Source organism: Coregonus clupeaformis, chromosome 10, assembly GCF_020615455.1.
Source record: "Coregonus clupeaformis isolate EN_2021a chromosome 10, ASM2061545v1, whole genome shotgun sequence".
NCBI lineage: Eukaryota > Metazoa > Chordata > Actinopteri > Salmoniformes > Salmonidae > Coregonus > Coregonus clupeaformis.
In genome coordinates this window covers 11,345,747-11,369,201 of record NC_059201.1, presented here as the reverse complement: position 1 = coordinate 11,369,201, position 23,455 = coordinate 11,345,747, and the positions used below count along the sequence as shown (strand labels likewise).

The 23,455-nt window shown below is 43.6% G+C and overlaps 1 protein-coding gene across 3 annotated transcripts in view; it reads left to right on the top strand.

Moving 5' to 3' along the window:
• Nucleotides 1–23,455, top strand: part of LOC121574858 (voltage-dependent calcium channel subunit alpha-2/delta-2) — a 279,464-nt gene that overhangs the window by 232,654 nt on the left and 23,355 nt on the right. For all 3 annotated transcript variants that reach the window (XM_041887497.1, XM_041887496.1, XM_041887498.1), the window contains 9 exons: nt 7,647–7,808; nt 10,967–11,077; nt 12,051–12,129; nt 14,584–14,633; nt 20,478–20,567; nt 20,849–20,914; nt 22,548–22,622; nt 23,025–23,099; nt 23,339–23,410. In XM_041887497.1, the coding sequence (XP_041743431.1) occupies nt 7,647–7,808; nt 10,967–11,077; nt 12,051–12,129; nt 14,584–14,633; nt 20,478–20,567; nt 20,849–20,914; nt 22,548–22,622; nt 23,025–23,099; nt 23,339–23,410 (780 nt within the window). The remainder of the gene's footprint in view (nt 1–7,646; nt 7,809–10,966; nt 11,078–12,050; nt 12,130–14,583; nt 14,634–20,477; nt 20,568–20,848; nt 20,915–22,547; nt 22,623–23,024; nt 23,100–23,338; nt 23,411–23,455) is intronic.

The window sequence follows — 23,455 nt, the reverse complement described above, 5'->3', positions numbered from 1 at the left end:
GTGAAAACAGTTTTTTAGAAAGTTTTGCAAAAGTATAAAAAATGTTTAAAAAAACAGACATACCTTATTTACACAAGTATTCAGACACGCTATTTCTGCAGCATTGAAGATCCCCAAGAACACAGTGGTAAGACATTTGGAACCACCAAGACTATTCCTAGAGCTGGCCGCCCGGCCAAACTGAGCAATCGGGGGAGAAGGGCATTGGTCAGGGAGGTGACCAAGAACCAGGTGGTCACTCTGACAGAGCTCTAGAGTTCCTCTGTGGAGATGGGAGAACCTTCCAGAAGGACAACCATCTCTGCAGCACTCCACCAATCAAGCCTTTATGGTAGAGTGGCCAGACGGAAGCCACTCCTCAGTAAAAGGCACATGACAACCCGCTTGGTGTTTGCCAAAAGGCACCTAAAGACTCTCAGACCATGAGAAACAAGATTCTCTGGTCTGATGTAACCAGGATTGAACTCTTTAGCCTGAATGTCAAGCGTCACGTCTGGAGGAAACCTGGCACCATCCCTACGGTGAAGCATGGTGGTGGCAGCATCATGCTGTGGGGATGTTTATCAGCGGCAGGAACTGGGAGACTAGTCAGGATCGAGGGAAAGATGAACGGAGCAAAATACAGAGAGATCCTTGATGAAAACCTGCTCCAGAGCACTCAGGACCTCAGACTGAGGCGAAGGTTCACCTTCCAACAGGACAATGACCCTAAGCACACAGCCAAGACAATGCAGGAGTGGCTTCGGGACAAGTTTCTGAATGTCCTTGAGTGGTCCATCCAGAGCCCAGACTTGAACCCGATCTAACATCTCTGGAGAGACCTGAAAATAGCTGTGCAGCGACGCTCCCCATCCAATCTGACAGAGCTTGAGAGGATCTGCAGAGAAGAATGGGAGATACTCCCCAAATACAGGTGTGCCAAGCTTGTAGCATCGTACCCAAGAAGACTCAAGGCTGTAATCACTGCCAAAGGTGCTTCAACAAAGTACTGAGTAAAGGGTCTGAATACTTATGTAAATGTGATATTTCCGTTTTTTATAAATTAGCAAAAATTTCTAAAAACCTGTTTTTGCTTTGTCATTATGGGGTATTGTGTGTAGATTGATGAGGGGAAAAAAACGATTTAATATATTTTAGAATAAGGCTGCAATGTAACAAAATGTGGAAAAAGTCAAGGGGTCTGAATACTTTCCGAAGGAACTGTACCATAGGGGGTGTCAGAGGAAGGCCCTAACAATTGTCAAAGACTCCAGCCAACCAAGTCATAGACTGTCCTCTCTGCTACCACAGGGCAAGCGGTACTGGAGCGCCAAGTAGGGACCAAAAGGCTCCTGAACAGCTTCTACCCCCAAGCCATAAGACTGATGAACAGCTTCTACCCACAAGCCATTATACTGATGAACAGCTTCTACCCCCAAGCCATAAGACTGATGAACAGCTTCTACCCCCAAGCCATTATACTGATGAACAGCTTCTACCCCCAAGCCATTATACTGATGAACAGCTTCTACCCCCAAGCCATTATACTGATGAACAGCTTCTACCCCCAAGCCATTATACTGATGAACAGCTTCTACCCCCAAGCCATTAGACTGATGAACAGCTTCTACCCCCAAGCCATTAGACTGATGAACAGCTTCTACCCCAAGCCATTAGACTGATGAACAGCTTCTACCCCCAAGCCATTAGACTGATGAACAGCTTCTACCCCCAAGCCATTATACTGATGAACAGCTTCTACCCCCAAGCCATTATACTGATGAACAGCTTCTACCCCCAAGCCATTATACTGATGAACAGCTTCTACCCCCAAGCCATTAGACTGATGAACAGCTTCTACCCCCAAGCCATTAGACTGATGAACAGCTTCTACCCCCAAGCCATTAGACTGCTGAACAGCTTCTACCCCCAAGCCATTAGACTGATGAACAGCTTCTACCCCCAAGCCATAAGACTGCTGAACAGCTTCTACCCCCAAGCCATTAGACTGCTGAACAGCTTCTACCCCCAAGCCATAAGACTGATGAACAGCTTCTACCCCCAAGCCATTAGACTGATGAACAGCTTCTACCCCCAAGCCATTAGACTGCTGAACAGCTTCTACCCCCAAGCCATTAGACTGATGAACAGCTTCTACCCCCAAGCCATTAGACTGATGAACAGCTTCTACCCACAAGCCATAAGACTGCTGAACAGCTTCTACCCACAAGCCATTAGACTGATGAACAGCTTCTACCCCCAAGCCATTAGACTGATGAACAGCTTCTACCCCCAAGCCATTAGACTGATGAACAGCTTCTACCCCCAAGCCATTAGACTGATGAACAGCTTCTACACCCAAGCCATTAGACTGCTGAACAGCTTCTACCCACAAGCCATAAGACTGCTGAACAGTTCATCAAACAGTTATTTGCATTGACCCCCTTTTTTTTGCACTGACTCTCTTGCACTGGCTCTATGCACACTCACTGGACTCTACCCACACACTCACACCCACACCCACACGACATATGCTCACACACACAAAACACACATGCAAATTGATGCCACACACACACACTCACACATAGACACACTTTCACACTCTTCACATACGCTGCTGCTATTCTGTTTATTATCTATCCTGATTGTCTAGTCACTTTTACCCCTACCTACATGTACATATTACCTCAATTACCTCAACTACCTCGTACCCCTACACATTGACTCGGTACTGGTACTCCTTGTATATAGCTTTGTTATTTTTATTTTATTGTGTTACTATTTCCATGTTTTATTTTGAAAATTGTTCTTACTTTTTAACTCTGTATTGTTGGGAAAGGGCTCGTAAGTAAGCATTTCACAGTAAAGTCTGCACCTGTTGTATTCGCTGCATGTGACAAATAACATTTGATTCGATTCGATTTGATTTAATGTTGTAAATCATATTTGTTTTAAATTTAACAAAATATTCCATTGATGTTCAAGCAATATACATTTGACCTGGTCTTGGAGGTCCTCAGAACATTTTAAGAACATTCACAAAATGATATATTTAAGTTAGACCTAATATTACCACAACATTCTGAGCATGCAAATGTGTAACTCCTTAAAGCAGATTTCTCACCACATTTAATGGCAATTTGCAGGTGATTGAGACACACAGCATTTTATTTTCGTTCACAGGACATTTGAACAGCATTTAATCATACAAATACAACCATATGTTTTACACTTCATATGTTGACAATCTGCACATGTGGAGTTTAAACCTGCACTGTTTGGTTCCCAAGCCAGGTATTTTATGCACTGTGCCACCAGGGAAGTGCTCTTAGGTCTTATTTTTTCAGTATATAGCCATGGCTGTATGGTCAATCAGGAATTCCATGCTTCCTTTTTAACCTTTTTAGACATAACTAACTGGTAACTGGGTTATTCACCAACACTTCACCCATCCTCTTTATATGCTGCATACTTCTGGGCCCATGTTTACAAGGTATTTAAGATTATGAGTGCTGATCTAGGATTACTTGCTTTTCAGATCATGAAAAATAAGCCAGGGGGGTCATATCAAGCATCTCAAAGTAGATATTATATCGGGTGTGTTTCTTAAAGTTGAACAGTACATTTTTACACAATGTTTTTTTATATGGTAAAATATTGTTGTGTTTGTATGATTAAATGCTGTTCAAATGTCCTCAGAATGAAATTAAAATAACATGTGTCTCTATATCACCTACAATACAGTCCTCAAATGTGAATTGCCATTAAATCTGAAGAGAAACATAATGGGGATGTATTCCAGTCTGATTTCTTCTGCTTTAATGAGCTACACATGCTCAGAATGTTGTGGTAATATTAGGTCAAACCTAAATATAACATTTTCTAAATGTTCTTGAAATGTTCTGAGGACCTCCAAGACAAGGTAAAATGTATATTGAGTGAACATCAATGGAGTATTATGTTAAACCTAAAACAAATATACTATGAACATCATACAAACTGACTTATTTTATTCTTACAACATTAATGGAATGTCCTGTGCAACCTAATTTAAACATTGTATGAATGTCAACTGAGCATATTTTGTGTTTTAGGAACTTATATATTGTAATGTACCCACACTGTTCCCACAACCTAATTACATGTTCTGGGAACCTTTAAACAACTCAAAATGGCTGTTCTGTCAACATTCTTGCAAAATCAAAGAACGTTTTGTGCACCCTGATACAAACATTATCTCAATGTCAGAACAACTGGAGAGTTTTTGTGTATTAGGAACATATCTCTTGTCATATCCCCACAATGTTACCACAACCTAATGACACATTCTGGGAACCTTTAAAGAACAGATTAAATGTGTTCTGGGAATGTTTTTGTAACATCAGGCAAATGTTTTATACAAACATTCTATAATCATCACCACGAATGGAAAGTTTTTGTGTTATGACAACTTTCACAGAACCAGTTTTGGTTAGCTGGGAAAACATTACTGGTACATTGTGTTATTACATTACCTGGAAACCTAATGATAACTTTGGGGGAATGTTCTGTGGTGGTTGTTACAGATATTGTCCACAACATGTTAGTGAATGTTAGGAAAACATTCCAAGGAAATTTCATTTAAAAAAAATTTGAAAAATGAAAAGATTTTGTTATCAAAAATATTCTCTGAATGTTTTTGGGATGTTATCATCCTAATTTTAGATAAAACCCGAACGAAAATGTAATGGTAATCTTAGCTAATGTTCTGGGAATGTTCCCGGTTTGCTGGGATGTATGCATAGTTACATATACTGTAAAAACTATTACTTTCCCACATGGTTCTAATCCCACAATTTTGCAACCCCCGGTCTATGTGTGATTGTGCCTGTATCTATCTCCCCCACAGTCTCCCTGCCTTGCTTCTTAGGTTTTCCATTGAATGCTGCATTATCTGACTCACTGCATACATGTGTAGCCTACACTTGCACGCATTTGCACGCCCGCACACCCCACACACACACACACAGTGGCGGTGTAGGACTGTTTAGAGACTTGGGTGGTTAATCCTCCATAATCCAGTGCTCTTAGTCAGTGTATGCTTCTAAATCCCAGCTCTAAAAGGCAGAAATTAGCGTGGTAATCTGGGTGGGAACAAGGCTGATTTCCTCCCCTATAAAGAAAATAAGAGCTCTGGAAGTCAGAAGGAAAGAAAATGGTTGTACCTGGTGTATGGTTGTAGGTCTGTTTATCTGCCTATACAGTATGACAGGGTTTGTAGACACCAACAGTATGTGTTGTAACAGTAATACAGTTGGAATTCAAACTCTGCATTTGATCAGTCAAATATTCCCATTATTATTATCATTTACCAAATTACCTTCCACTGCCCTGTTACAAGCACAACTACTGAATTGTATTTATTTATTTTTTATTTCACCTTTATTTAACCAGGTAAGCCAGTTGAGAACAAGTTCTCATTTACAACTGCGATCTGGCCAAGATAAAGCAAAGCAGTGCGATAAAAACAACAACACAGAGTTACATATGGGGTAAACAAACCATAAAGTCAAAAATACAAACAGAAAATATATATATACAGTGTGTGCGAATGTAGCAAGTTATGGAGGTAAGGCAATAAATAGGCCATAGAGCAAAATAGTTACAATTTCGTTTTAACACTGGAGTGATAGATGTGCAGAAGATGATGTGCAAATAGAGATACTAGGGTGCAAATTAGCAAAATAAATAACAATGTAAATAACAATATAGGGATGAGGTAGTTGGGTGGGCTAATTACAGATGGGCTGTGTACAGGTGCAGTGATCGGTAAGCTGCTCTGACAACTGATGCTTAAATTTAGTGAGGGAGATAAGAGTCTCCAGCTTCAGAGATTTTTGCAGTTCGTTCCAGTCATTGGCAGCAGAGAACTGGAAGGAATGGCGGCCAAAGGAGGTGTTGGCTTTGGGGATGACCAGTGAGATATACCTGCTGGAGCGCAGACTACGGGTGGGTGTTGCTATGGTGACCAGTGAGCTAAGGTAAGACGGGGATTTGCCTAGCAGTGATTTATAGATGACCTGGAGCCAGTGGGTTTGGCGACGAATATGTAGTGAGGGCCAGCCAACAAGAGCGTACAGGTCACAATGGTGGGTAGTATATGGGGCTTTGGTGACAAAACGGATGGCACTGTGATAGACTACATCCAATTTGCTGAGTAGAGTGTTGGAGGCTATTTTGTAAATGACATCACCAAAGTCAAGGATCGGTAGGATAGTCAGTTTTACGAGGGCGTGTTTGGCAGCATGAGTGAAGGAGGTTTTGTTACTGAAGAGTTTATTTCCAAAACGCTATATCCACCAATTATTCACATTTGTGTTTTTCCATCAGAAATGATTGCTTATGGGTACCTTCATGTGTGTGTAAAATATTACTGTTCTCAGAAATTTTTTATTCATAGATTTTAGATGTGTATGAAAATGTTTTTGTTTTGCAAAACGCTATGTATCCATTGTTTAGCTGGAATTGAATGTTCGTATCTTGTATATTTGACTGTGATATGTGGTTGTCTCACCTAGGATACATAGCGTTTTGGAATGAAACTCTTCAACTGTATCTTAATCTGATTCAACAAACTCTTCTGATTTCCAATACAGTATAACCTTCAACGGAACAATTACATTGTGTTCTTATCATTTTGTTGCGAGATCATAATCTGTGACAAGGAATACTATAGTTCATGTTATTTTTCTATTTTTAACAATAAACTGTAAATATCAAACTACACAAACAGAAGGAAATGTCAGATTTTCATGCACCAAATGTTTAACTTATTTTATGCCATCATTCTGTCTTCCAAATGTCAACAGAATTTTAAGTTGACTTTCAAGAAGAAAGGCCATTAAAAACCTGACGTTACAGGCATTGCTGTTTGATGCTAATCACACATAGACACACTGCTCACTGTTTACCTCTCTCTCTCTCTCTCTCTCTCTCTGTCTGTCTGTCTGTCTGTCTGTCTGTCTGTCTGTCTGTCTGTCTGTCTGTCTGTCTGTCTGTCTGTCTGTCTGTCTGTCTGTCTGTCTGTCTGTCTGTCTGTCTGTCTGTCTGTCTGTCTGGCTGTCTGTCTGTCTGTCTGTCTGTCTGTCTGTCTGTCACACACACACACACACACACACACACAGACACACATACACACACACACACACACACACACACACACACACACACACACACACACACACAAACACACAGACACACATACACACACACACACACACACACACACACACAAACACACACACAGACAAACACACAGCCCGGGACTAATTTTAATTTAGCAGAGGAGATGAGATCTAGATGTCATTACCTTGGCTGGGTGTTTTTTGTTTGTTCTTGGTTTGCATTGGAATTCCAGGTGCACCTGTTCTTTGAGTGGAAAGCTGTAATTATCAACGTTTATTGCCAGAGTGGCACAGAGCAACCCACAGCTGCACACGTCCCCCTCCTCATCCTGACACACACACACACACACACACACACACACACACACACACACACACACACACACACACAAAAACACACACACTACAGATAGAGTGGCCCTCAATGCCAGCGTGCGAGCAGCGTGTTACATCCAGACTCATTAAATTGAGAATTATTCATTATTATCTTTCCCCCCCCAGTTTAACGAGAAGGCCGATGCTGTCGTCCCCTGTTTTAAGACCTTGGTCCAGGCCAACATGAGAAACAAGAAGATCTTCAAGGAGTCCATCATGCACATGCAAGCCAAAGGAACCACTGACTACAAGTCTGGCTTCCAGTTCGCCTTCGAACAGCTACTCAATGTAAGACTAAGAGCCAGCAGTCAGTCACGCGCTCTGGGGTTTATTTCAGGGTGGTAGGTTAGGTCTTCCATGAATTGTCCATGGTGTAAGACATGCTAATTACAATATTGACATCCAATTGACATTGGAATTGATATTGGAATTGACCCTGTGCTACCAAGCCACTCTTTAGACAATCAGAGGATTATGCCTCATCTGAATGGAGCCCAAAGGGGCCGCTAGTTAGTCAGTCAGTCATTCTGATTAGGAACTGCCACTGCAGTGGGATGATGGCGATGGTGGCGTTTAGGGCTAGCCAGCACAGCAGTGGTCCCTGTCTGTTTGTGCAGCAGGGCGGCTACCAGGCAGGCATTGCTGTCTGTCTGTCTGTCTGTCTACACAGGTGCTGCCTCAGCTCAGCTCAGCTCTCTATACTCCTATATATTATAGGAGGCTGCGGTCCTTATAGGCTCTGATGGGTTGATTGATGAGAGTGAGGAGATCAGCCACAGACACTTTATATTCTTCTGGTGGGCAGAGAGGCACGGAGCCAAGCGCCCAGCCTAGCCCAGCCCAGCCTGCCTCCCCACATAGCAAATAGAGAAATAAAAAGGCCTTTTAATCAGTGTCTGCCGCATTCCCCATGATTAGTGTCAGAAGCGTAATAAAAATGTGTAATTGTGGGAATATTATTTATCTTTATTAGCATCTTCGTCAGAGTGACATTCCGCTGGCCTGGGTATCAATGGCAGCTGTCAGGCAGGCAGACTGGGGAGGAGAGGAGGGGGAAAGGGAGGAGGGAGAGGAGGGGGGCTACGCCTAGAACTCAATCCATATCACAGGAGTATGCTAAGAACCAACACCTGGCCACGGAACACGTTTAACCAACGCCTGGCCACGGAACACGTTTAACCAACACCTGGCCATGGAACACATTTAACCAACGCCTGGCCACGGAACACGTTTAACCAACGCCTGGCCACGGAACACATTAAACCAACGCCTGGCCACGGAACACATTTAACATCGGCACAGGATAATTTACCCTACACACACAGAGATAGAGTTGAAGTCGGAAGTTTACATACACCTTAGCCAAGTACATTTAAACTCAGTTTTTCACAATTCCTGACATTTAATCCTAGTAAAAATTCCCTGTCTTAGGTCAGTTAGGATCATCACTTTATTTTAAGAATGTGAAATGTCAGAATAATAGTAGAGAGAATGATTTATTTCAGCTTTTATTTCTTTCATCACATTTACAGTGGGTCAGAGGTTTACATACACTCAATTAGTATTTGGTTGCATTGCCTTTAAATTGTTTATCTTGGGTCAAACGTTTCGGGTAGCCTTCCACAAGCTTCCCACAATAAGTTGGGTGAATTCCTCCTGACAGAGCTGGTGTAACTGAGTCAGGTTTGTAGGCCTCCTTGCTCGCACACGCTTTTTTAGTTCTGCCCACACATTTTCTATAGGATTCAGGGCTTTGTGATGGCCACTCCAATACCTTGACTTTGTTGTCCTTAAGCCATTTTGCCACAACTTTGGAAGTATGCTTGGGGTCATTGTCCATTTGGAAGACCCATTTGCGACCAAGCTTTAACTTCCTGACTGATGTCTTGAGATGTTGCTTCAATATATCCACATAATTTTCCTTCCTCATGATGCCATCTATTTTGTGAAGTGCACCAGTCCCTCCTGCAGCATAGCATCCCCACAGCATGATGCTGCCACCCCCGTGCTTCACGGTTGGGATGGTGTTCTTCGGCTTGCAAGCAACCCCCTTTTTCTTCCAAACATAACGATGGTCATTATGGCCAAACAGTTCTAATTTATGTTTCATCAGACCAGAGGACATTTCTCCAAAAAGTACGATCTTTGTCCTCATGTGCAATGGCAAACTGTAGTCTGGCTTTTTTATGGCGGTTTTGGAGCAGTGGCTTCTTCCTTGCTGAGCAGCCTTTCAGGTTATGTCGATATAGGACTCGTTTTACTGTGGATATAGATACTTTTGTACCTGTTTCCTCCAGCATCCTCACAAGGTCCTTTGCTGTTGTTCTGGGATTGATTTGCACTTTTCGCACCAAAGTACGTTCATCTCTAGGAGACAGAACGCGTCTCCTTCCTGAGCGGTATGACGGCTGCGTGGTCCTATGGTGTTTATACTTGCGTACTATTGTTTGTACAGATGAACGTGGTACTTTCAGGCATTTGGAAATTGCTCCCAAGGATGAACCAGACTTGTGGAGGTCTACTTTTTTCTTTCTGAGGTCTTGGCTGATTTCTTTTGATTTTCCCATGATGTCAAGCAAAGAGGCACTGAGTTTGAAGGTAGGCCTTGAAATACATCCACAGGTACACCTCCAATTGACTCAAATTATGTCAATTAGCCTATCAAAAGCTTCTAAAGCCATGACATCATTTTCTGGAATTTTCCAAGCTGTTTAAAGGCACAGTCAACTTAGTGTATGTAAACTTCTGACCCACTGGAATTGTGATACAGTGAATTATAAGTGAAATTATCTGTCTGTAAACAATTATTGGAAAAATTACTTGTGTAATGCACAAAGTAGATGTCCTAACCGACTTGCCAAAACTATAGTTTGTTAACAAGAAATGTGGGGAGTGTTTGAAAAACGAGTTTTAATGACTCCAACCTAAGTGTATGTAAACTTCCGACTTCAACTGTATGAACACTTCAATCAAAGATATGTGGATGTATTGTGCACTGTACATGCAGGTTATACATTAGCTAACATATTAGAACATAGACTCTACAGCTGTTCGAAGGCGAACTGGAAGCCAGACTTTGCTCAAGCATTCTTTTCTCTTGTGATGAACCAAGACACAATTTTTTTGTGATTACCTGGAGGGAGAGGCTATACTTTATAATGTTTGTGTCCACTTTACGGTCTCCCCCCGCTATCACTAATCACTCTCTATCTGTATCTCTCTCTGTATCTCTTTCTCTCTTTCTATCTCTCTTTCCCTCTCCCTCTCTCCCTCCCACTCTCTCTCTCCTTCGCTCTCTCACACTAATCATTCTCTCTCTGTATTTGTCTCTGTATCTCTGTATCTCCCTCTCCCTCTCCCTCTCCCTCTCCCTCTCCCTCTCCCTCTCCCTCTCCCTCTCCCTCTCCCTCTTCCTCTTCCTCTTCCTCTCTCTCTATGTTCCACAGGATACCGGCGCCCCGAGGGCAGGCTGCAATAAGATGATAATGATGTTTACAGATGGAGGGGAGGATCGTGCACAGGACATCTTTGAGAAGTACAACTGGCCCAACAAAACCGTGAGTCTGTCCCCAAACAACAATGATCTATTCATCAATCCTAGTCTGCCAATGAATCAGGCCATGCATGTTTATGAGTTGATAAACCAGTCTGTACTCTCCCTTCTCTCTCTCTCATCCCCTATCCTTATCAAAAATATCCGATGTTTCTCACATTAGGTGCCATTCTTTTGGTGAGAATCTTAATGATTCCAAAAGTTCCATCCTTGGACATAGATCCAGCCTTTTGGGTGTCTGTTCAGATCCTCTTTTCCTCCACTATGGCCCCCCCTCTCTCTCTCTCTCTCTCTCTCTCTCTCTCTCTCTCTCTCTCTCTCTCCCTCCCTGTCATCTCTCTCTCTCCCTCTCTCCCTCTCGCCCTCTCTCTCTCCCTCCCTGTCATCTCTTTCTCTCTCCCTCTCTCATTTTCTTTCTCTCTCTCTCTCTCTCTCTCTCTACTCTCTCTCTCTCTCGCTCTCTCCCTTCCTGTCATCTCTCTCTCTCTCTCTCTCTCTCTCTCTCTCTCTCTCTCTCTCTCTCTCTCTCTCTCCTCTCTCTCTTCTCTCTCTCTTTGTCATCTTCCTCTCTCCCTCTCCCTCTCCTCTCCCTCTCTCTCTCTCTCTCTCTCTCTCTCTCTCTCTCTCTCTCTCTCTCTCTCTCTCTCTCTCTCTCTCTCTCTCTCTCTCTCTCCCTCCCTGTCATTTCTCTTTCTCTCTCTTTTCTTGTCTTGCTGCTGGTGTTAACAGCTCTGACCTGCTGACTAATTAGCCACTTTATCATCAGAGCCCATGAAATTACAGCCAACACATGCACTCATTCACTCTCTTTCTCTCTCCCTGTCTATCTTTCTCCCTCTCCTACTGTTTTTTTCTCTTCATCCTTGCTCACATGGCTTGAAATGCTGCTGCCATTTTGCTTTCTCACTGTGCGAGAAGACTGTTGATTTTACTGATCTCAGTTTTATCTCTCTGCCCACTATCTCCTCACCTTCCAGATTCGAGTATTTACCTTTTCAGTCGGGCAGCACAACTATGATGTCACCCCTTTGCAGTGGATAGCTTGTGCCAATAAAGGTGAGGAGAGAGGGTGTACCTCTAAAGTGTAATGACATGGAGAGACTTTACATCTACAGTCGTAGATAGAGGAGAACAGAAGCTCGTTCTGCGGCCTATCAACATTCCCCAAGTCTAGCAAACAGAAACCCGAAAATATGTGATATTATTATGTAATCATATAACCAAACTCCAATCAAACTGCCCAACTGTCCCCAACCTAGATGACTAAGCTATCCTCCTTTCCTCCTTGCCCATTAGTCCTCATGACCTCATCACCTCATGCCCATCCTGAACCATAACCAATGTATTCCACTTTTCTGTTCTCTCTGTATCACTCTTTTTCTACTGTTTCTGGAAGAAACATGTCTCTCTCTCTTCATCTCTCTCTCTCTCTCTCTCTCTCTCTCTCTCTCTCTCTCTCTCTCTCTCTCTCTCTCTCTCTCTCTCTCTCTCTCTCTCTCTCTCTCTCTCTCTCTTCATCTCTTCTCTCTCTCTCGCTCTCTCTCTCTCTCTCTCTCTCTCTCTCTCTCTCTCTCTCTCTCTCTCTCTCTCTCTCTCTCTCTCTCTCTCTCTCTCTCTCTCTCTCTCTCTCTCTCTTTCTCTCTCTCTCTCTCTCTCTCTCTCTCTCTCTCTCTCTCTCTCTCTCTCTCTCTCTCTCTCTCTCTCGCTCTCTCTCTCTCTCTCCCTTCCCCTATCTTGTTTGATTTCTCACTGTCTCAACATTTCTCTATTACGCCGAGCTCTCCCTTCTTCCCATCACAGGAAGCATCCCTCCTATAGAAGGCTAATTAGTTCATTTCCAGTGGAGCCTTCAGAGTGCTTCAGAAGTGCCTCCCTCCCCACAAGTTGTAATTCATTATCGGGTGGAGCCTGGCTGTGTGGTGATAACCGTGGCTACCATCTCTCAGTCAGGCAGGCGGCATGGGGGAAGTCCAGGATTACTCCTATGTGCCAACATGCCACTCACTCTAATCATTAGCATAGCACCAAAACCAATGCCAACCTAAGACAATGCTTATTGAGGTCATCTCCTCTGTGGACCTGTCCTTTTACATATAGTAATACAGCACAGTGCTTATTGCGCTTCTTTGGTATCACACGCAAACAGAGATACCCTGCTGACATGTCGAGCCCAACCTTCTCCCCCAGAACACACACTTACACACACACATGGATCCGCCTCACAAACACATTACACACCCAGCTCCCTCTTGACTAGCCTCACTGTTGTCTCACTTGACTTGTGCTGCAATCCCTTCTTAAGTGGAACCTAGCCCGGCTCCGTCTCACTGTGGGCTGAACTTTTCTCCTCTCTCCGGTGGCTGGGTGTAGACCTCTGGTCCATGCTCTCTCTCTCTGGTGGCTGAATACCTGGGTGTAGACCTCTGGTCCATGCTCTCTAGTTTCTGAAGACCTGGGTGTAGACCTCTGGTCCATGCTCTCTAGTTTCTATGTCGCTTTCTCCCCTCGTCCCTATTGGCCTGCTCTGCCCTACAACTGGACATGTCACAGTCTCTGGCAGGCAGCCAAAAACACTAAGCAAAGGGAGGAGCTACAGTCATAGGAAGTGTGTGTGTGTGTGTGTGTGTGTGTGTGTGTGTGTGTGTGTGTGTGTGTGTGTGTGTGTGTGTGTGTGTGTGTGTGTGTGTGTGTGTGTGTGTGTGTGTGTGTGTGTGTGTGTGTGTGTGTGATTTATTAAAAACGCCAGGCGTTATTGTCTCTTAACATTCTGGGGATGTTGTCTCCATTTCGCGGCTCTTTGTATAAACACTCTGTACTTTAATAACTTGGGGAGCGGCAGCAGTTATTGACCCAGAGACAGAGTGTCTCTCCTCTCCTCCATCCCTAATCAGCAGCCCTGCTCTGTTCTGGCTGGGGTACAGCAGCAGCATCCTCAATGAGCCCCTCACACACATTACATTGACATCCTGCAGTAAAATGATGGTGAAACTGGAGGTCAATGGCCAATTGTTTCCCCATAGCACCCTAATGCAAATCAATCACAGAGTACACACACACGTGTACATGCGTATGCTTCCACACACACACACACACACACACACACACACACACACACACACACACACACACACACACACACACACACACACACACACACACACACACACACACACACACAAACACACACACTCACACACACACACACACACACACACACACCACACACAAACACAAACAAATCTGCAGCAAATGACATAATGGCCAACACCGTTAATGGGGTACTAAATGCAATTTTCCCATAGAGAACAATCAGCCTTCTGCTGAGGAGTCATTTTGAAATGATAGCACTACATGTGCTCTAATAGCTAGAGACTTCGCTGGGTTGTTGTGTTATTTCACTTATGCATAGCAATATTACCTTTACAATGCATACTACAATAGAACAGTTACATGTTGTTGGTTATTATCACTGTGGATCCACTGAACAGATTCTCTCACTTTGATCTTCAGGATTCTACTACGAGATTCCATCCATTGGAGCCATTAGAATTAACACACAGGTGATATATCCTTCCTTCAGTGTGTGTATGTGTGCATTTGTGTGAATCCTTACTGTAACTTCACTTAGGGTGTGTTTTCTAGGTCATTTTGAGTTCATTACTCTCTTTAAAGATAATTATGCAGATTGTAGATAATGCCTTTAAATATTCCATTACAAAATGACACAAGGAGGCTTGGAAAGAGGAATAGAGAGTAAGTTACAGGGAGAGATAGAGCTCTCTTCTGTCTTCCTGCAGGTCTCAGTAAACTCAGTGAGCCAGAGGCTGTGTTGCCTAATCCACCCCTCCTCGAGTCCACTACACTACCCACCACACAGACACACTCCTCCGGGTCCTCCGCCCCTCACACCCCCGTGGCCCCTCCACCCTCCTACGCTCCCCTCCACTCTGCTGCAGGCACTACCAGGTTCCACAATCTTAGAAAAAAAGGTGCTATCTAGAACCTTAAATGGTTCTTCAGCTGTCCCCATAGGAGAACCCTTTGAAGAACCCTTTTTGGTTGCAGGTAGAACCCTTTTGGGTTCCATGTAGAACACTTTCTACAGAGGGTTCTACATGGAACCCAAAAGGGTTCTACCTGGAACCCAAAAGGGTTCTACCTGGAACCAAAAAGGGTTCTACCTGGAACCAAAAAGGGTTATCCTATGGGGACAGCCAAAGAACCCTTTTGGAACCCTTTTTAAGAGTGTAGAGCCCCTTGGGATCAGCTCATTCCAGCTGTAGAAATTGAGTGAGTTGCTCGTCCCCAGTGTACTTAGTAACACATAGCTGATGCAGCCTGTGTTTCACAGTGTAGTTGCCCAAACAGACAGGATGCTATTTGGTTGGCCTGGGCCATGCATGTAAAGTAGTCCTTGGTCGTAGCAACACATTAACCCACAGAACCGTTAGCTTGGACCCTGGACCCTGGCCTTTCCCTTGGACCTCCACAGCCTTTCTGCTGGCTGACTTTTATGTTTGCTAAATTGTTCTAGTCAGGTGAAAAATGTCCCCTATATCCTGTGAAAAGGTCTGCCTGTCATCATCCTGATGAAATATCTCCCTGTGGTGCGAGCGTTAAACGGGAGTTTTAGTGAGCTGATAATAGAATAGGTTACGCCTGTCAGCACCTCAGTGTTCAGTCCATGAATAACAAACGGTCAAAGGCACAACACTAAAACAGCACTGTTCTCAGTGTGTTCACACTGGGCGACCCCCCTTGTGTAGAAGATGGATACATAGACTGTTATGGGTAAGGTCTGAGTTGTGCTATAATGGAATATACCATTATGTAAAGGGCGCATTATTTACTGACTATGTGAATAAGACCTCTTTTGCAGACTAAAAGGCACTGCATGGTCAATCCAACGTCTGCATTGGCCGTGCAGCATTTACGGTGATATGGCCTCTGCAGAATTCAGGGCATTCCTACTTCTTGCGCTTCGTGGAGCAGCTCAGAGCTGTTATGAAGGAAGTTGTCAAGGAAGTGAGTGTGTGTTTATACAGGACCTCCCGCCCTCACCTACCGTCAACCAATCATGTCAATGCGGAGCTATACAGAGCCTTCACATTTTTACAAAGTTTGAGAGACGCACGCAATGCGGTACGGAGCTCGATTTGGCCTCTGCTGCCTCCAAAGGCTCCGCAATTGCGTCATACCCTCCATACCGCGCCTCCAACCACATTTTCCAACCTACATCTTTAGTTGGATTAGGATAGAATTTCCCTGAAATCCTCACCCACAATTGAGATATATTGGAGTTGGTGAAGCGGTCACCAAAGCCTGTTGTTTTCTCATGATTAATTTGAACAGAAACAGCAGGGACTCACTAAGACATTTCACTGACATCTAGGATCAAACTCCCAAGGTCCAAAGGTTTCCTTATCAGATTTGGGCGATGTGATCCCTGTCACTGTGTCACACAGTCACTGATTTCCCCCAATCCCCAATAGCAGCATTCCATGGATCAATAAATTATTCCGAAAAACACATTTGACGTTTTGAATCTATTAAATAAACCTAAGGAAAAGAGAATGTGATGAATGTGATGAATCACTCGTAAGTTTAACCCTTAACCCCTGTTTTCAAACAAAGAGAGGTGTTTATACACTGCTGTGGTTAACACAGAGAGGTGTTTATACACTGCTGTGGTTAACACAGAGAGGTGTTTATACACTGATGTGGTTAACACAGAGAGGTGTTTATACACTGCTGTGGTTAACACAGAGAGGTGTTTATACACTGCTGTGGTTAACACAGAGAGGTGTTTATACACTGCTGTGGTTAACACAGAGAGGCATTTATACACTGCTGTGGTTAACACAGAGATATGTTTTCACACTGCTGTGGTTAACACAGAGAGGCGTTTATACACTGCTGTGGTTAACACAGAGAGGCGTTTATACACTGCTGTGGTTAACACAGAGAGGTGTTTATACACTGCTGTGGTTAACACAGAGAGGCGTTTATACACTGCTGTGGTTAACACAGAGAGGCGTTTATACACTGCTGTGGTTAACACAGATAGGTGTTTATACACTGCTGTGGTTAACACAGAGAGGCGTTTATACACTGCTGTGGTTAACACAGATAGGTGTTTATACACTGCTGTGGTTAACACAGAGAGCTGTTTATACACTGCTGTGGTTAACACAGAGAGGCGTTTATACACTGCTGTGGTTAACACAGAGAGGTGTTTATACACTGCTGTGGTTAACACAGAGAGGTGTTTATACACTGCTGTGGTTAACACAGAGAGGCGTTTATACACTGCTGTGGTTAACACAGAGAGGTGTTTATACACTGCTGTGGTTAACACAGAGAGGCGTTTATACACTGCTGTGGTTAACACAGAGAGGTGTTTATACACTGCTGTGGTTAACACAGAGAGGCATTTATACACTGCTGTGGTTAACACAGAGAGATGTTTTCACACTGCTGTGGTTAACACAGAGAGGCGTTTATACACTTTCTGTGGTTAACACAGAGAGGCGTTTATACACTGCTGTGGTTAACACAGAGAGGCGTTTATACACTGCTGTGGTTAACACAGAGAGGCGTTTATACACTGCTGTGGTTAACACAGAGAGGTGTTTATACACTGCTGTGGTTAACACAGAGAGGTGTTTATACACTGCTGTGGTTAACACAGAGAGGCGTTTATACACTGCTGTGGTTAACACAGAGAGGTGTTTTCACACTGCTCTGGTTAACACAGAGAGGTGTTTATACACTGCTCTGGTTAACACAGAGAGGTGTTTTCACACTGCTCTGGTTAACACAGAAAGGTGTTTTCACACTGCTCTGGTTAACACAGAAAGGTGTTTTCACACTGCTCTGGTTAACACAGAGAGGTGTTTTCACACTGCTGTGGTTAACACAGAGAGGCGTTTATACACTGCTGTGGTTAACACAGAGAGGTGTTTATACACTGCTGTGGTTAACACAGAGAGGCGTTTATACACTGCTGTGGTTAACACAGAGAGGTGTTTATACACTGCTGTGGTTAACACAGAGAGGCATTTATACACTGCTGTGGTTAACACAGAGAGATGTTTTCACACTGCTGTGGTTAACACAGAGAGGCGTTTATACACTTTCTGTGGTTAACACAGAGAGGCGTTTATACACTGCTGTGGTTAACACAGAGAGGCGTTTATACACTGCTGTGGTTAACACAGAGAGGCGTTTATACACTGCTGTGGTTAACACAGAGAGGTGTTTATACACTGCTGTGGTTAACACAGAGAGGTGTTTATACACTGCTGTGGTTAACACAGAGAGGCGTTTATACACTGCTGTGGTTAACACAGAGAGGTGTTTTCACACTGCTCTGGTTAACACAGAGAGGTGTTTATACACTGCTCTGGTTAACACAGAGAGGTGTTTTCACACTGCTCTGGTTAACACAGAAAGGTGTTTTCACACTGCTCTGGTTAACACAGAAAGGTGTTTTCACACTGCTCTGGTTAACACAGAGAGGTGTTTTCACACTGCTGTGGTTAACACAGAGAGGTGTTTACACACTGCTGTGGTTAACACAGAGAGGTGTTTATACACTGCTGTGGTTAACACAGAGAGGCGTTTATACACTGCTGTGGTTAACACAGAGAGGCGTTTATACACTGCTGTGGTTAACACAGAGAGGCGTTTATACACTGCTGTGGTTAACACAGAGAGGCGTTTTCACACTGCTGTGGTTAACACAGAGAGGTGTTTATACACTGCTGTGGTTAACACAGAGAGGTGTTTACACACTGCTGTGGTTAACACAGAGAGGTGTTTATACACTGCTGTGGTTAACACAGAGAGGTGTTTATACACTGCTGTGGTTAACACAGAGAGGCGTTTATACACTGCTGTGGTTAACACAGAGAGGTGTTTATACACTGCTGTGGTTAACACAGAGAGGCGTTTATACACTGCTGTGGTTAACACAGAGAGGTGTTTATACACTGCTGTGGTTAACACAGGGAGGCGTTTATACACTGCTGTGGTTAACACAGAGAGGTGTTTATACACTGCTGTGGTTAACACAGAGAGGCGTTTATACACTGCTGTGGTTAACACAGAGAGGCGTTTATACACTGCTGTGGTTAACACAGAGAGGCGTTTAAACACTGCTGTGGTTAACACAGAGAGCCGTTTATACACTGCTGTGGTTAACACAGAGAGGTGTTTATACACTGATGTGGTTAACACAGAGAGGTGTTTATACACTGCTGTGGTTAACACAGAGAGGCGTTTATACACTGCTGTGGTTAACACAGAGAGGCGTTTATGCACTGCTGTGGTTAACACAGAGAGGCGTTTATACACTGCTGTGGTTAACACAGAGAGGTGTTTATACACTGCTGTGGTTAACACAGAGAGGCGTTTATACACTGCTGTGGTTAACACAGAGAGGCGTTTATACACTGCTGTGGTTAACACAGAGAGGTGTTTATACACTGCTGTGGTTAACACAGAGAGGTGTTTAAACACTGCTGTGGTTAACACAGAGAGGCGTTTATACACTGCTGTGGTTAACACAGAGAGGCGTTTATACACTGCTGTGGTTAACACAGAGAGGCGTTTATACACTGCTGTGGTTAACACAGAGAGGCGTTTATACACTGCTGTGGTTAACACAGAGAGGCGTTTATACACTGCTGTGGTTAACACAGAGAGGCGTTTATACACTGCTGTGGTTAACACAGAGAGGTGTTTATACACTGCTGTGGTTAACACAGAGAGGTGTTTTCACACTGCTCTGGTTAACACAGAGAGGTGTTTTCACACTGCTGTGGTTAACACAGAGAGGCAGTGGGAGATTGGCATGTTTGTGCCACGTGCCTCTGACACTCCTAATGTGTTTTTAGTAGCTGCTTCATATTGATGAGTAATGGCCCTAAATGTCTAAAGACCGTCCGCAGGCCCTACTGCTCCTCAAGTCTGGGCTGCTTCTACTGTTCGCCCACTGGTTTATATAACAGTGAGAAGACTTGTAAGGGTCTTGTAGTTTTACGATGACTGTAAGACAATCACTATAATTAAGCAATAAGGCCCAAGTGGGTGTGGTATACACTACGGCTAAGGCCTGTTCTTATGCGCAACGCGGAGTGCCTGGATACAGCCCTTAGCCGTGGTATATTGGCCATATACCACAAACCCCCGAGGTGCATTATTTCTATTATAAACTGGTTACCAACAGTAATTAGAGCAGTAAAAATAAATGTTTTGTCATACCCGTGGTATACGGTCTGATATACCACGGCTGTCAGCCAATCAATTCAGGGCTCGAACCACCCAGTTTATAAAGCAATATATGGTGTGTGTGTGTGTTTGTCATTGCTCTGACGTGTGTGTTCTCCTCCCTGTCTCAGGAGTACCTGGATGTGCTGGGTCGGCCCATGGTGCTGGCAGGGCCCAAGGCCAAGCAGGTCCAATGGACCAACGTCTACCAGGATGCTCTGGTAAGACACAGACTATCCCACTGATGCGTAGCAACACAATTGTCAAGTTACAGTACATTAATTAATTTCTGTTTTAATACTAAGACCATTGTAATGCAGTTTACCCAGTACTAGCCAAAAACCGAAACCCTTTAGAATTAGTTGCTTGCAAACTTCTATTTTGAGTCCTACCTATAACAAAGCTATGTTTTAGATGAAAAAAATATATATAGATGCTAACACAACCTTCTGAAGTCCCATATACTGAGACTTTGATGTTAATATGTTGTTTGTGTGTTCAGGGTCTGGGTCTGGTCATAACTGGGACCATGCCGGTCTTCAACCTCACCGCTGATGCCAACTCTCAGGTAAATATCAGCAGGAGCATGAAGCTCTAAATTAGGGTTTACAGTGATTCACAAATGAATAGACTTGTTATTGCACAGTTTATCTTCAAATGATCTCAGGGCCATTAGAAAATGTATTTCTGTCCACTGTGGCTCTTTGAGGAGCACAAACATAAATACATAAACATATATTGAATCGGTACTGAGCCATAACTTAGATACAGATTTCCCATTTGAGAGCAAACTGATTTGCATCATTGGAAAACAACAGGAATCCTGACTGCACAACAGTCCCTTCTGTGTCTATAACTCCCTAATGTTGGCCATCAGTCATGTCTAATGGCATCCTCCCATCCTGGTGCACCGACCGACCGCAGGGCAACACTGACCCCCTGAGGTGGCAACAGGCCCAGCAGCTTTGATACATCCATCCACTAATGATTCACAATATAGGACCAACAAGAACCATAGCCAGCTAGCACATAATGTTCTGAGAACCATATGTTTCTTAGAACTTGGTGAGAGCATGGTTGTCCTATGGTTATTTAGCATACAACCTTCCCACAACATTCTGGGAATGGTACAGGATAGTTGCTTGGCTTTGGAACATTCTCAACACATTTAAGGAACTTGACAAAATAACGTTATTTTCTTGGTATTTCATTACTTTAACAGAACGATTCCTAAAAGTTCAAACATGGTAACATTGTTGGGAATGTTCTAGGAACGTTCTCCAACTGGTTTGACATTGGGAATGTTCTCAACTAGTTCAGAGAACGTTAAGAAACAACGATATTCTTTGGGAATTTCAGTACTTCAGCATAACGTTCCCTACAGGTTTCCTCATGGTTCTATTTAAAGTAATGTACTCAGAACATTAATACAATACTTTTAATAAAAACCACTAGAAAACATTAGTAACATTCAATGTTAAAAAAAAATTCACTTCCTTTCTGTTTTACCAGTCAGGAAACGTATGGCTTCGTTCCTAGAACCAATGGGAAACCAAAAATGTACATTCCCACAACTTCCAAGGAACCAAATGTGCTAGCCGGGTAGGGCTGACTTGAATGTTTTCTTTCCAGCATGGTTCCAGCAACTATGGTGGATGCATCACAAGTCCAGCCCATTACAGCTCGTTTTGGTTTGGCTCCCTATATTGTGAATCAGGCCATACTGTTGCTTAGCTCCAACTGAATCAACTGTTCAAATCGAATGGAAAATATTGACACTTGAGATAATCGCACATGACTGATGCTTCTACAGATGTAGGATCTTAATCTGATCACCCTGTTGCAGGATAACTTTCCTGGCAATACAGAAAATGTTAAACGAGTGTATTTGAGGTTGAAAAAGGCTTCTGAAGTTCCAGGGTTTAGATATACATTAATCAGATGGTATAATGTGTAGATATAGATTAATCAGATGGTACACATGGTAATAAATCACAGATGGTGAGGACAGCTTTTCAGCAGTCAGTCTAATGCCCCTCTCTGTGTGTGTGTGTGTGTGTGTGTGTGTTTGTGTGTGTGCGTGTGCGAACGTGCAGCCTCTGGCTCTGCTTCTTAATGTGAGAGGTTGACTGATGGTTTGATGACATGACCAGTGGCAGAGGTGTTGATCAGGAACCATTAACTATAATGTTTTTATACAGACTCAGCTCGTCCTTGGTGTCATGGGAGTGGATGTTGCGATCAATGAAATTAAGAGGAAGACACCAACATACAGGGTAAGTACATCACTCACACACACACACACACACACACACACACACACACACACACACACACACACACACACACACACACACACACACACACACACACACACACACACACACACACACACAGACACGCACAGACACACACAGAAACACACAGACACACACAGATGCATGCATGCACACACACACACAGAGACACACACACACAGACACACAGACACACACACACACACACACACACACACACAGAGACACACACACAGAGACACACAGACACACACACACACACACACAGACACACACAGACACACACACACACGCACGCACGCGCACACACACACGCAACACAGAAGCAGTAAAAGGATATCTATTTTTCACTGGTTTTGAGTCTCGTTCCTCTCCCTACAGCTTGGAGCCAATGGATACACCTTTGCAATCGACCAAAATGGCTATTTGCTCCTGCACCCCAACCTGCAACCTAAGGTAGGATCAAGACTGTCCTCTATGCATCCCATCTTGCAACCTAAGGTAGGACCCAGACCATAGTAATAGAATGAATAGAACAGGCTTCATTCTATTTCTATGACCCAGACTTTCCTCCTGACTCCTCCTGACTCTTGTTCTACATCATTAGTATTCCTCTGTTCTGACTTTTCTTGACTTTTCTACCCAGATACTGGTATTATTCCTGCTATCTGATTGGCTGCCTGTCTGTCTCTCAGATCATTAACTTCAGAGAGCCTGTCACCCTGGACTTCCTGGATGCTGAGCTAGAGGACAGTAAAAAGGAGGAGGTAAAGACAGCGCACAACTGAACACCCACACATCTCTAACATTGT